This window comes from Numenius arquata, chromosome 1 (genome assembly GCF_964106895.1).
Source record: "Numenius arquata chromosome 1, bNumArq3.hap1.1, whole genome shotgun sequence".
NCBI classification, from domain to species: Eukaryota; Metazoa; Chordata; class Aves; order Charadriiformes; family Scolopacidae; genus Numenius; species Numenius arquata.
Genome location: NC_133576.1, coordinates 5,117,721 through 5,131,972, shown reverse-complemented (window position 1 = coordinate 5,131,972; position 14,252 = coordinate 5,117,721). Strand labels below are relative to the sequence as shown.

Sequence of the window (14,252 nt, the reverse complement as noted above, 5' to 3'; positions counted from 1 at the left end):
TTTTTTTTTTTCTTTTTTTTTTTTTTCCACCGGGCTGGATTCAGGCACAAATATGCAAGGCAGAGCAGTGTGCTCATTTGCACTTAGCATGAAACCCTGAGCTTGAGGGTTTTTTTTTTTTTTTTTTTAGACAAAAAAAACCCGCACCAACAAACTCCCTGCAAAGGTTTGCCCTGTGAGAACAAGAACTTGGGTGCTTTGTCATTTCCTCTCTTTCAGACACCGATCAGACACTCACCTTCATGAAACTATCAGACGATCTCATTATTGTTCCCTAAGAGGAGAAGCTTAAAAAACCAAAAAGCTGGAAGTGGGCTGAAGCAAATTGCGGCATCTGGAATTGCAGAGTTGCTGCTGGATCCTACAGCCCTGCTGAGCGCTGGTCATGCTGCTGGAACACCCTGGTGGGGACTGAGAAATGGCACGAGTAAGATTTGCGTTTATATACAGCTGATGTTATTGAATGAGCACTGTGGCTGCATGGCTGTATCTGCTTATTCTGACCTGTAAGATGCCAAAGTTTACAAATGCATTATTGAGTTGTTAGCGTGGATCTTCTTCATAAAACAGGCTGCAGATAAAAGGAGGTTAATACCTCAGCAATACAAATTATGGTTTCTTCCCATTTCAAATAACAGCAAAATAGTTACAGACGGTCATGGAGACAGTAAAAAAATCCGTTATCAGGAAAATCATGCTCTATTCTTCTTTTTGACATCATGGAAAGTGCATGGCTGGGTGAACATGTGGAGTTTGGGGTTTCGTGGCAGGTGCTTCTCTTCAGGTGAGACTGATGTTCCTGTGGCTGTAGGCAAGTGGCTTCTTTCTTTTTTTACTCAGGTATTTTTTTGCCCATGAACACGTACTGTCTATCGAAACCTACTCATCCCCTGCTCCGCTGCCTAGGGTACACCAGCCATGGGAGGTGTGCTGTTGAGGTTGACATCACCAGGCTTTTTGGTGCTGGGGGGACAACCCTATTCTGCTCCAGGTAGGACAATTTAGATGTGAACATTCTCATTCTGTTTTCCCTTCAGCCTGTGTTTTTTAGCCAGTCCTTTCTCTGACTGATAGTTTGCAGTAAGATAAGAAAATCACAGCATGGCCCTAAAACATCATAGATACTCTCCACGGCCACCTCTGCTGAGCCTGGCCTGATGTGTTTGGGACGGGATGCAAACAAATGGTGCCGGGCACCAGAAAATCCCACATTAACTCAGGTATTTCCCAAGTCACATTCTGTGATGGACACCCTCCCGGTCCTTGGCAGTCAGTCCTGAGGGAGCTTATGATGCATCCTTTGCAAGGTCCCTCTCTCAGGAAGACCTTTCCTTGGTATATAAAAAGCAACATGAGTGTTAAATGTTGTGCATCTGCTGCTCCAGTTCATCTCTGGAACAGCATTTCTTTGTATTAGGCAAAAAAGTCCTTGTGTATAAGATAGAAATACGTATGTATCCCTATATATTTATATATAGATATATGGATACGTATACATAATAAATAATAACATGTATAAATATTTCATTGATTATTAAATAATAATTTTTTTTCCCCTGGGGTCTTGCTGGATGAAAGGTGTCGTAACATAAAATATTTTATTCATGGCCATGTTTACCCAGACCGTGGCACCGTTTTCCACAGACATTATCTAATTCTAACATCTGAGAGACTCTTAGAAGAAAAGGTTTTGTGGTAACCACAAATAACAAAGGCAGAAAGATTGTGGAAAGGTAAAAAGGCTGATCTTGATTTGCAGCAGGCAAGCTAACGATTCCCTGCAGCCTCAATCCTACGTCCCAGCCTCTTTATGCTCTTTATGCTGCTTCACTGTTTAGTAGGGCTTTTTTTTTTTTTTTTTTTTTTTAAAGGACAAGACAAATTGTCTAGCCACAAGAATTTAAACAATGCTTTTAATCTGGGTGAAGAAATGCGCTTGTACTGACTGCTTGGCTGCCTTTAAAATCTACTATTGCAATATCTCAGCAAAAGGTGCATTTTGTAGAAGGGGGAGCTGTATCTTAACGTAGCTGCGCTGTAAAGCTTATTTATCTCCACTGCACTTGATTTACAGTTCCCAATAACCCCTTTGCCATTTTTTTGGCTGAGAAACCTTCAGAGGTGGTGCCTGCCATGGAGGCAGGGGGAGGTACACCGCTCCCCCCGCTGCCACCCTGGTCCGAGCAGCACTGTCCTTACCATCCCGTATTCAGACAAGCCAGCTGATAAAGGGTGTAGATTTTTAAATAACCTATGCTTTAAGAAAAGGGAAATTTCACTGCAGCTTTTTACTCTGAAAGCATGGGTAAATGCACTGAACCGCAGAAATTTTTCTTGAACAAAACCACACTTTTACTCCCCAAGGGCTGGTGACATCTTGATGGTCTTTTTACATTGCTCAAGTGCCTGATAGGACCCTCTCCACCCTTCGTCTCCAGCTCTGAACTTCATTTCTTAGCCCAACATGCTCTGTTTCCCAGGGCCCCAATATTGCCAGCAAGATTTTGTGTGCACGCATCTATGTGGCCGCAACAGTCGTGTATGAGCTTATAAAACTCATAAAGGCCAGAGGTTCAGACTGTGTCATAGAATCACAGAATGGTTAGAGTTGGAAGCGACCTTAAAGATCATCAAGTTCCAACCCCCCTGCCATGGGCAGGGACACCTCCACCAGACCAGGTTGCTCAAAGCCCCATCCAGCCTGACCTTGAACACCACCAGGGATGGGGCATCTACAACTTCTCTGGGCAACCTGTTCCAGTCTCTCACCACCCTCATAGTGAAAAATTTCTTCCTGTTATCTAATCTAAATCTCCCCTCTTCCAGTTTGAAGCCATTATCCCTAGTCCTGTCACTATGTGCCCTTGCAAAAAGTCCCTCCCCATCTCTCCTGTAGGCCCTCTTCAGGTACTGGAAGGCTGCTAAAAGGTCTCCCTGGAGCCTTCTCTTCTCCAGGCTGAACAACCCCAACTCTCTCAGCCTGTCTTCACAGGAGAGATGTTCCAGCCCTCCGATCAGCTTCGTGGCCCTCCGCTGGACTAGTTCCAACAGGCCCACGTCCTCTTATGCCGGGGGCTCTAGAGCTGGATGCATTGTCCCTCATTTCCCTTTAGGGGACACAGCACCAGATGCTGATGCTGACAACAGCATCCCTGTGCTGCTCCACGACCCAGCCCGGTGCCCAGACAGACTGGTGAGAGCAAAGGGGAGCCGCTGGCATCTCCCATTGATTCCTGGAGTCCCCCGCTTCCCTTGACACGCCAAAATGTGCATCTTGTGGTTCTTGGCTATATGAAGAATTTGGTATGTGGCTTGTAAGGTCAATTCCTGGGTGTGTTCCTGGGTACGTTCCTGGGTTTGCACGTTTTCTTAACACACGTTTGGGAGGGTCTATGCACTGTGTCAGCGAAAACGGCTCCGCACACGGATACACATCCACATACTGGAAAGAAGGGAGACAGATGGTCTCTATTACCCCGCGTAACCGAACGCAGGATGCAGATGATCCGAAACAATTAGAATGGGAGTTTTCCTATCACAGAGTTTTAAAGAGACTTCATTCATCACATACTTAGTGGCACGGCTCCAGCTCCAAGGACGTACCTCATTTAAAAATATTCATAATACAGTTCTTCTGCTCAGTAAAATGTTATGATTTTAAAGTGTAAAATGGCTTAACTCTTTAAAAGCAGAAGCAAGCGTTACGCGTCATCCTGTAAGTTTCCCTTTTCCAATGGGACCATGAGAGTGTTTCTCCACTTTCTTCATGCCAAAGACCACCTAAATTTTTAGGAAAACGAGTCCGCGGACCCATTAAACATAATTGGTAACAATTGGTAATAACCGCTGCCGCCAACGGTTTCATTTCCAGCAGCAAAACGCCGGGCTGATCTTTGCACATCTGCGTTATTTTCTCCATTTTGCCTCCTTGCTGCTGCGCTGCGAGAATGTGCATGGTTTTTATTCTTGAAAATAGCCCCTCCCGAAGTTTCAGGGACCGCTAGAGGTCCCCAGCCAGTGCTGTAAAACACTCGCCCGGGGCACTCTTTTCCAATTGCCAGCTTACCTTGGCCCCTCAGCCTAGCAGTGGGACGAACCAGCCTCTTTGGCCTCTCGCCCACGTAACTGTGCGGGAAGACATGTCACGTTTGTACCAAGCTGAGGAAAAATATTTATTTAGCAGGTGCGTATGTGTTGGTTTTACCCCCTGACCGTTGAAGCTGCTCAGCACTTTGGAATGCTCCTTGCCTTTACGGAGGGGATTAATGGGCAGCGTGAAGGTTATTATCCTATAAACACAGCTGATCACATGAACCTGCCACTTCTCAGCACCTCCTTATAAGAGAAAGCAATGGGTTTGGAAAAGATCATCTGAAAGAGGGACCTAGAGAATCAGACCTTTAAATCCATATTTAGTTCCTGAGCCGAATTTTTTTTTTTCAGAAGTGCTGCTCCTAAGTACCTCCTCCAGTTCAGTAGAAGCCACTGTAATAAAAGAAATCTGTGTGTGTGCATGCCATATATTATAAATCGCTTCGTCTCCTATTGAAGCACGGCCACTTCTGGGTACAAACACGGCAGGTGTTTGACATGTCATGTCACAGCAGCTCTCCGTAGCAGATTTCAGCGGGACAGGAAGAACTCCATGAAACTGCAAGAAGGATTTAGTTAGGCGAGACGTAATTACCAAAGTTGGACTACGTCCAGGACACTGGGGCAAACCCTCCTGCCTTTGCAAATTTGATTTTAACAACTTTAATTTTAAACACCTGATAGTCGTATTTCTTGCCAACTGAACAGATTGCTGAAAGTACGAGAGGCAGCATTTCCTCAGCAGAAAAATCTCAGAAAATGAAGAAAGGAAAAAAAAAAAAAAAAAAAGTTTCCTCCTATATGGTTCGTGACACCTCAGCGGGAAACCATGAAATATCCGCTGCAGAAACACATTTTCTGGGCTGTAGGTCAGATTAGTTTATAGTGCCCCACAGCCCGAGCAATATTTTGTGTGTGGAAGTGATGAACTGTAGAGAGTGGAACAAGCGCAGGGGGGGTCAGGGTAGGAAGGCCAGGTCAGAGCAGTGCAGAAACAAAAGAAGAAGAACCTGCCTAAAAAGAAGAAAATTCAACTCCTTTGGCTATTAAAACATATGTATGCATCAGCATTTATTGATGACATTGCAAATATCCACATCCAACAACCAAACGGTTCAAGGCACCAGCTTGCTTATGTGGAATTCAGCTGTGTCTACAGCGTTGCAACGATACAAGCATAGCGAAACGAATACCTGAAAGAAAACAACTTAGTATAACACAGACCCTCTGAATCTCGGGGAGAACGTTGTTGACCTTGGGTACCCCTGAGATTCGCCACGTGAACAGAGCAAATCATTTCTCCCAGCAGTTTGCAAGCTTTGGAACAGGCAAGTCCTGATCCAGCTTTAGCGCAGGGGGATGGAGTAGATGACTTTCTAGGTTCCCTTCCAGCCAAACATTTCTGTGATAATAAGGCCCACTCCAAAGCCTATTAACAAGGATCCCAAAGATAATGGTAAAATAATACAGAATCTACCATAGCCAGTTGTTAGCTTCTCCAGGAGACCAGTACTACCCTACAGAAGGGTACTTCAGAATAGTTTGCAGGAGAGTTGCTTTAAGTAGAAGAAAGTTGTACTTCCATCACCCTGAAAATAACTAGAAGCACATGGAGAATCTCTTTTCCTAGCTTTTTTTCCCCAAGTTAAACAACCTTCTCCGGTTGCTGCTGAAAGGAACTTAATGAAATAATCCATACCTGAGAGATTATTTCCGTGCTTGTACAAAACATATAACAAGTGTCCCGGGACTTGCTCTGTCCCGTCTTCAGCTCAGGTTGTGTTGCACATGGGACACATTTATCTTGGATGGAAAAAATCTGCACTACCCATTCCCTTAATGTATATATTGGTCACACCGTGGTATCGGCGGAATCTAGGTTGTGGCTGTTGAGAAAAAACACGGCCCGGAGTCACGCGTGCAGCTTGTATTCAAAAAAAAAAAGGGGGAAGGAGGGGGGCTCAGGTAGATGTAGTTGTACCTCCTTATCAGCAGGTCGAATTTACGGCAGGCTGCGGGCTCCGCTTGCAGTCTCCCTTCTGCTGTGTAATCCTCACGGGGCTGCACAAGACCTGACACCAGTGCTGCCACCCTGACCCTGTCTTTAACGCCCCGAGTCCCAACACATCCCCTCGCCTTCTCATCACGAGAAAGGGCCGCTTTGGGGTTTGATGGACGGCCGCAGACCCCCGCAGCCTATCGAACTCACAGGTCAGCAAATAAACCCTCGGCAGCTTTGTTACAGGATTAGGCTTGGTACATTCAACACAGTGTTTATGCCCAGGGAACGAAGGAGACCGAAGCTTCAGTGTATTGCTTTTTTCAATCAGGTCTGCTGCCCCATTTAAAGAATGGGAATGTTTTAGACCCAACCTACTATTAAAAAAAAATTATTATTATTATTATTATTATTACAGTTTTGCTACATACTGAGGTATCCTCTGGTGCATACTGTGTTAAACCAGAAAGTGCAATTCACAAATTGAACAAAATAATGAAATACTCCATGTTTCATCGTTTCTTCATCGGCATGGTAATGAAACACAGATATCCTTTATCTACCCTGTTGACGATGAAGCTCAGACACTAATCAGAGGTTTGTTGTTATTTTTGGCTGTCACACACACAAAACTACGGCAGAAACCATTTTTTATCTTTTAAAACCCGTGTATGTAGAAAGGAGGCAAGGGCTTTACGCAGCCAGCTGCTTGTCCGTTTATTCTGTAGAGTAACTAAAAGGACTAGTGCAAAACATCTCAGCCTCAGTTCTCTTCTGGTGTAAATCAAGCAATTCCACTATGGATCAGTGGAGCTGTAATATAGCTGACACCAGGGGAGCATTAGGCCCTCTGGTACAAGTATAAAAATTTCTAATTGCAAACACTTGTATGAAAACAGTATTCTCCCTCCTCCCACACCTTTTGTATTACCGTGTATCCTCATCTCCAGTATTCCGTCACTTCAAGAGCCATTAACAAATGTATAATCAGCAAGCAGAAAGACATCACCTTGTCTAATCAGCAGAAAACTCTTTTCTACCCTAGCCCTGAACTCCCAGTCACACTCACAGCTAACTGGGGTGCTATAAACACGGACAGACCAAACGTTCAACCATGGTCTGCATCCTTCAGTCTGAATATACTGAAATTCCACTCTAAGGCCAGTATCTACATTGGTATCCAAAACCTGTGCTACTGATAATTTAAACAATTGTTTTACAAATTCCTATGACGTTATAGCGTCCTGATTACAAAGCATTTAAGGCAGATACTTCCTTTCAAACGTACCCTTAAGCGTTGAGCTGTTTTGGAACTATATGAAAAAAAAAAAATAAATCCTTTCTTGTTTCTTCGGGACAGCAGTACGTTGACAGTCGTTATTTCTCCTAACAAAGAGAAGCACCCCTTCTCCCCTTGAAAGAAAAAGACTCTGCTACTTCATTATTACTTTGTGCGTGGCTGACTTAAGGGCTTTTATGCACAGCTCATGCCATCCTGATCAGAAAGTAATTCTGCAAGTAACCCTGCTACAAACCAAAAAGGAGCACAGTGTCATTGGTCTGCTTTAAATTCACAAACATATGGAGGAACTGTTGAGCAATTTTCTTAATTAGAGAAAATCACCACACTTTAAAAAAAAATAAAAAAATAGATTAGACTGTTCTAATCACAAGCAAAGTTTTAAAATAAACCCAAATATACAAAAAGCCCAGTCCCACACCTTTATGCTACATCTCAAGGACTTGAAAAGCTTGTAACAGGCTGGCCTTGCCCATAAAGACTCTGCGAGCAGCAGAGTCGCCAGGCTGGCCCTCAGCCTGCTTCATTTGGGTAAAACTCCCTTTGACATCAGCTGGAGCAAGGTTTGTTCCTAACTAAATCAAAAAATTCAAGAGAGAAAAACCACAGCTCATGACTGTTGTATGTAACTGGAAACAGGCTCCAACTCTGTAAATTTGCTGAATATCTTTATCTCAGCACACAGAAATGGACCGAAATCACTGTCTTGAGCCATTTGGGGGAAAACTAACTACTATTTATGTCTAACCACTTGTAGCTCTTAATGGGGAAAAAAAGAAACACACTACACTCTCCCGAGGTTGCATGTAATTCAGGGTGTATTACTTGCTGACACCACTTCCCATGCGTACACCTGACACACTGACACACACACAGGAGCACATTAATTTTTACTACCCAAGAGAAATCTTAGTTTGTTTAGATTTCAGACAAAAAGCAGCAGTCTATCATCTCGCGTCGTTCTAAAAACCTGACATTTACAGAGCTCTTTCCAAACGAGTTCATTAAACACTGCCTGCATCTTAAGGCCACATGCAGCAGTATAATTTAGAGCGTATATTTTATAGGTTTCTTTTTCTGGTTTACCCACTGATTATTATGTGCTGTAAAATTTCAATTATCCCAACTAGTCAGGGGAATAAAAACGGGAAATAAAAAGTAGGTGATGGAAAAGTATATGTTAACAAATGCCATAGAAAAGCAGTCCATGCAACACCAAGAATGTTGCACGTGTAACACTTTAGTGTTATTAATGCCCTTTTTCTTCTTATAGAAAGATTAGAACAAATAAAAAGCACATAATGGCAACTAAATCATCTCCCTCATTCTTACAAACAGCAAGCATTTTAAAACAGCGTGGACAAATGCACAGCAAATTTTGTTTTCACTGTGGAAACTCAAAGACCTAGACAGAATAGCACAAACCAAATTAAAGGCTGGGAACAGGAATGACTTGAAAGATACAACATTATCTGCAAATTTCTCCCCATAACATACAAGTTGAACAACCTAATCCTTATGCGTGGGGCAGACATATAGGGCTAAAATGCTGCTGATATAAACGGAAACGTTCCCAAATAATTTCAGCTTTCGCCATTCACACCTCAGCGTTTGGCACTCAAATGCTGTTACTTAAGCCCCGAGTAGTTGCAAGCACAAAATTTCGTACCGGAAAAAAAAAAAAAAAAATCACAGAAAGGGCTGGTTTTTTTTTTTCCTATGTTAGACCTGTAAAACCGAGATGGCAAAACTTAATAAGCTCTCCCTGCTAAAACCATAAAAGAAGGTGTGTAAAGGCATGACAATATGAAAGGCCCCAACTGTACAGTGACTTGTCCAAGCACATTATTACGTGTATACAGTTGTTTCAACCGTTTACCACCTTCTCATGTACAATGATTTTTACTGGACGTTAAACTGTTAGCCTTAGCCAATTTCTGTAGCGTCCAAGCTTCCTCACCAGCATTTTTTTACGACCAGTAATTTCTCATCAATATGATTCCACTTGATTTGGTCTAACCCCACCCCAATGAAAGTATTTTCTGTCTTCACTGCTGCTGTCAGCAATACAGCTCTGTGGGATGCCCCTAAGTGTCTGCAGCCCACACACCCTGGTTTTGAAGGTTGAAGAAGCTTTGGCAGATGTTTCCAACCTCTCTGGTGCAGAGCAATCCTCCTCTCCTTGCTTTCAAGAAGTCGTCCTCTTTGCAGCAGCTTGCATATTCGTTTTGACTTGCTTCTTTGCCGAGTAGTAATCTGGAGAGCAACACATAAACAGAATTAGGGCTACGACAGCGATAACAGCCGCTTTTCAAGAAATCTCCTTTTTCTCTCAAATCTCCTTTTCATGTTGAAGAAGTCAGTTAGACTTCTCCATGGCTTATTAATGAACAAAACTAATACCTTTAGCACGTTCCACATAAAGCTATGTAACACCAAACAAAACAAAGGAAATGTGCTGGTTTTTATCCAGTAGAGATCAAAAGACTTTGAACCCTCTTAGCAAGCTGAGCAATGTGACATTTCACTCCAACTTTTAGACCCACTGCTGCAGTGCTGTCCAGACAGAAATAGGGTTTGTTTTTTTCCTCCTTAAAAGTAGCAAAAAATACTCTGCAAAATAACATCAGAAAGAACTATATATATATGGGGCACTTTATTTCTGCTTATTGGATCAAACCGCAGATTCAAGGAGGGCTGCGTAAAACCTTGCGCTATCACTGATACAGATTCTTTGCTCAGAGAGTAAGCTCTGTGGCTTTTCATACATTTTCATACACACATGCGGCTGAATCCTTGTTTCAGGTGCATATGTAAGTTAATGTTAATGGCAGAACCGTGATTACAGCAGAGGTGTTTCCCTATGAGTTCCTTCCCCGCCTCCCACCCTCGCACAAAAAAACCCACACACTTTTTTCAGGTCATAGGGCAGAATTAGCTGAAATGGAAGCTAGATGATTATTTATCTTTATAGAGTTCATAGGATTTACCTGGTGTAAACTGTCTGCATTCACAGCAATGAATTTGCTCCAATTTCAGCTGAGGATGCGGGTTCTATAATATTTAAACCTGAGGTTTCTATACAGTCAAATTGGCAACAACTATCAACTCCTTCCAGCATAAAGTCTTGCATTAATTTCAACATAGAACATTATTGGTGGGATGACTGGCATTCTGTAGGCTTTCACAGCCAAGTTTGTGGAACGAGATTCCGGCAACCAGCTCCTTGAGGACACGGCTGCATGGCACAGTGCAACGGAGGAGCACGGTGGTACCTGAGACAGCCCTAAACAGGACTTCTGGAGCAGGACATGATCCCAGGGAGAGTGTGTTCTCCCACGCAGGAGCATGCACTGATAACTCAGTACAAAGGCAAATCCTTCTATTACTATAACCCGCTGTAGTCTCTCAGTGGAGCATAAGAGGAAAGGAGTACCAGTAAGAAAAAAAACAGCTTACATTACCACTTATTTCTTCCATTTAAGAGACTTCAATATAGCTATCCTTCACTTTATTTTGGGAAAAGGAATGCATTAGGAATTATGCTTAGTAGATGAAATTGAGAAAAGACTTCAGTAGTCCGTATTCCCATTTCTGCCTGTGAAGAATTTTAGCAAGAGCCCAACTGCTCAGTGCCTAGTTTCAAAACTGATGGAGGCACTTAAAAGCCAGAGGGATGCAGATTCCACAGAGCCACATTCAGATGGTCTAGCCTCCATCTAGAGTCCATGGAAATTGGCTGGTTAGCCTGAGGGACTCTAAAGAGCACTTGCACTGGCATAAGCAAGGTACTGAGGAGGATGCTGCCTGCAGCCTGTCAGTAGGAAAGCCTGGGCACAGGGACCCAGGAGGGAAAGATTTCTGTTGTCTAAATATACCCATCTAACACCTGCTTGCCATTCCTCCCCGTTACCTCCTAGCCGTCTTGCATGATCTGCTTCAGAAGTAAGAACAGCTAGTGAAAACACAGGATTTTTACCAATTTTCTCTCTTTGGCCTTTAGCAAAGGAGGCAAAGATTTATGAACGTCTCCCAGGAGAGCCAAGGTCTTAGTGTTATCAGGCTCAGGCAAGCCAAAACGTCTGGAAGAGAAGAGGAGTGAAGAGCTGGCATGGTTCACCAATCTTGGGAAAAAAAAAAAAAAAAGAAAGGAAAAAGTAAAGGCTTATAGCCTGTATCTAAACCTCTTTTTCATTTTTTCTTTGAGGCTCCTCCGGAAAACAGAGCAGAACCACACTGGGTTCACAACGAAAAAGACAGAATGGAGATGGAGTGCATGTATAGAAGAGTTGGGAAAATCTACTTTCGTACTGGTTCACTCTCTTCCTGAGGAGTCAAATGCAGCAGGAAAACCCTCTGCTCCTTCCACTCTGGAGGCGCCAATGTCCACAAAACCCTATGGCTGTTTTTTTAATATACTGATATTTATTTAATGGGCCACAGCTGTCTTTGAAAGTCTAAATTAAATGCACATTGTTGGATCTTAACGTAAAGCATTATGGAGCTCTTGTTGACCACAGCTGAACGCAGATAACCAGGTTTGAATCCAACCTCAGATCCTAATCCTAAACTAACCTTTCATTACAGGATGGCAGAAGTTGAGCGAAGGGGTGGAAGAGTGGGGTAGTATGTATCGGTATCGGTAGGTATGACTTTCCGTGTGTGTGTGTGTGTGTCTCGGTGAGAGAAGGACTGAAAGAGCAACTGATCTCCAAGCTTCACCAAAAGAGAAGACTGCAAATGATCTTCCTGGCCCATCTCACACACCCAGATTCCTCAGGGAGAAGGGTACCGTTGTTAGACTAAAGTGTTTTCTCTTAAGAAAACACATGTGGGAAAGTGTTAGACTGTGCAGCGTGGTATTTTGGTTTCCACATCCCCTGATGAAATGTTTCTTGCCTGGGGAAAACAAAACGGAAGAAAAATATCCCCTGGAAATATCTGCATAATTTACTCCCACACACCTAGTGAGAGATTTACAGTTGAACAGCAGTTCCCTCAAACCATCACAACATTGTGCTCTGAATTGCACTTCTGTACTTTCACCTGTAAATTACACTGTTAATTAGCTAATGGCTGTAAACTGCTTTGGAGAAGAAAAGAGCACTCATTAAATATCATTGTTCTGTACTCCGGTGTGCAATGTTCCACCTTTCATTAATCTCCAACCTCTTCCTGAACCTCTCGCTAGCAATTAAGTTTCATACCCTCAAATAGCAAATTAGTCTATTGTCTGACTTAACTGACATCAACATCACTGTTCAGAAAGTGTTTCCTGAAACATTAGCTTCAATTATCTTCTAGGCAACTTCAAGCTGGTGTCTCACATCAAATTCCTGAAAGAAAATCCTTGGTCTATGTCTTGAAAACATCAGTCTTGGGTAAACCAAAACCTCAATATGGACAAGGGAAATCCATTATACGGGATTAGATTTTTCGAAGAAGCTCAAATACTGTTAAGAAGAGAAAATGAGGGGCCAAATGTTCAAAAGAACTTAGCGCGCAGGATGCTGAGGACCTTCAAAAACCTAAAGCTCTTTTATGGGTGCTGAAACCCACTCCAGGCAGCAAGTCCTATTGAGAGGGATTTGAAAACCTAGCCACTTCTGCCACCTGGCCAAGTTTAAGATCAACTTGCCCTTAAAATTTCTGGATGCCTTCACGGAGTATAATATCCAAGCTGAAGTTAGCAGGAGACCCGGCTGCTTTCTCTGGTTTCTGGTCTTCCTTCTAAGGCTTAGCTGGCTGAACAGTGTTCCTTACTGCACTCGGGAAAGGGTAACCACGGTCAAACCTATGAGCAAGCGAAAACCCCACACCTCCCATCCAGTGGGCGACACTGTTTCCCAGCTGTGCTCCTGCTTGAGAAATCACCTCACTGCCTTTCTTAGACTGTCTTTTTAAGCATCTAGCCCTCCTAACTATCCCAACTATCCTCCCGCAAGAAGCGGTCACTGTCCTACTGTTCTGTGACAAGTCCTAAACAGAACCCCAGGGCCAGGAGGGGGTGGCATAGCACCTTCAAAAAACACAAGCCCCATGCCCATCAATGTAGAGCGTGCCCTCCTTTTCCTTCAGATGTTTCTCTGAAGGGTTGCATTTTCTTAAAGCAAGACTGGTTTTCGGGGCCACCAGAGAATTTTTAAGCAGCTGCTGGGACCAGGTTTGATTGTCTGAGCCACACCAGGGTCTCACACACCTGTCAAAGACATCTGTCTTCTTTTCTTTCCTTCTGAGATCCTCTTGCCCCCTGTTTTCTTGGAAGTTTTGGGTTTCTCAGTTAGTGCCACCTGGACAAAATGGTGACTCCTGTCCTCCCTGCCCAGGGGCCAGTTCAAGCACTGCAGTGGACTCCGAGCATCTCCCACCATGCAGCTGTGGTAGAAGGCTGGCACCTCGTGGCCTTCAAGTTCTTCCCACTGCAGAAACCCATCCGCCGGCGTGTCCTGGAGGAAATCAAAGTTCCACCTCTGCTGGGCCCCCTCCACGCTGTTGCGCAGCATGTGCTGGAAGTCCTGACGCAGCTGCTCGTGGTCTACAGGGCCAAAGAGGTTCCTCCGGGCGTGGGTTGTCTTCCCTGGCCTCTGCTCCATCTTTTCTTCCCGGTGCCGCCCTCCGGCGAGTGTATACAGCAGCGACTCCCTGCCAAGGACAGAAAGACCATCAGCCACCCTTTGCACGCTCAGTTTGGTGGGCACTGCATACTTTTTAAGGGGAGCGTGGCAGTAAACCTAGATGCTTTTGATCCCGCTACAGGAAATCTTGGCTTATTTTCAAAGAAATTTATCTCAATCTCCAGTCCAGAGTGAGAACTGCCATCTATAGGATGTGTCTATAGAAGGATGGGGAAGGGTGAAAAGC

The 14,252-nt window shown here is 43.8% G+C and overlaps 1 protein-coding gene across 1 annotated transcript; it reads right to left on the bottom strand.

The window, feature by feature from the left end:
* Positions 1–8,265: 8,265 nt before the first annotated feature.
* LOC141471615 (cyclin-dependent kinase inhibitor 1-like) lies at positions 8,266–14,027 on the bottom strand. The gene is made up of 2 exons (XM_074158224.1): positions 13,591–14,027; positions 8,266–9,647 (listed from the first exon to the last, which is right to left on the bottom strand). The coding sequence occupies exons 1-2, from the start codon at positions 13,982–13,984 to the stop codon at positions 9,580–9,582; spliced, it is 462 nt and encodes a 153-aa protein (XP_074014325.1). The 5' UTR covers positions 13,985–14,027; the 3' UTR covers positions 8,266–9,579.
* Between the last annotated feature and the right edge of the window lie 225 nt (positions 14,028–14,252).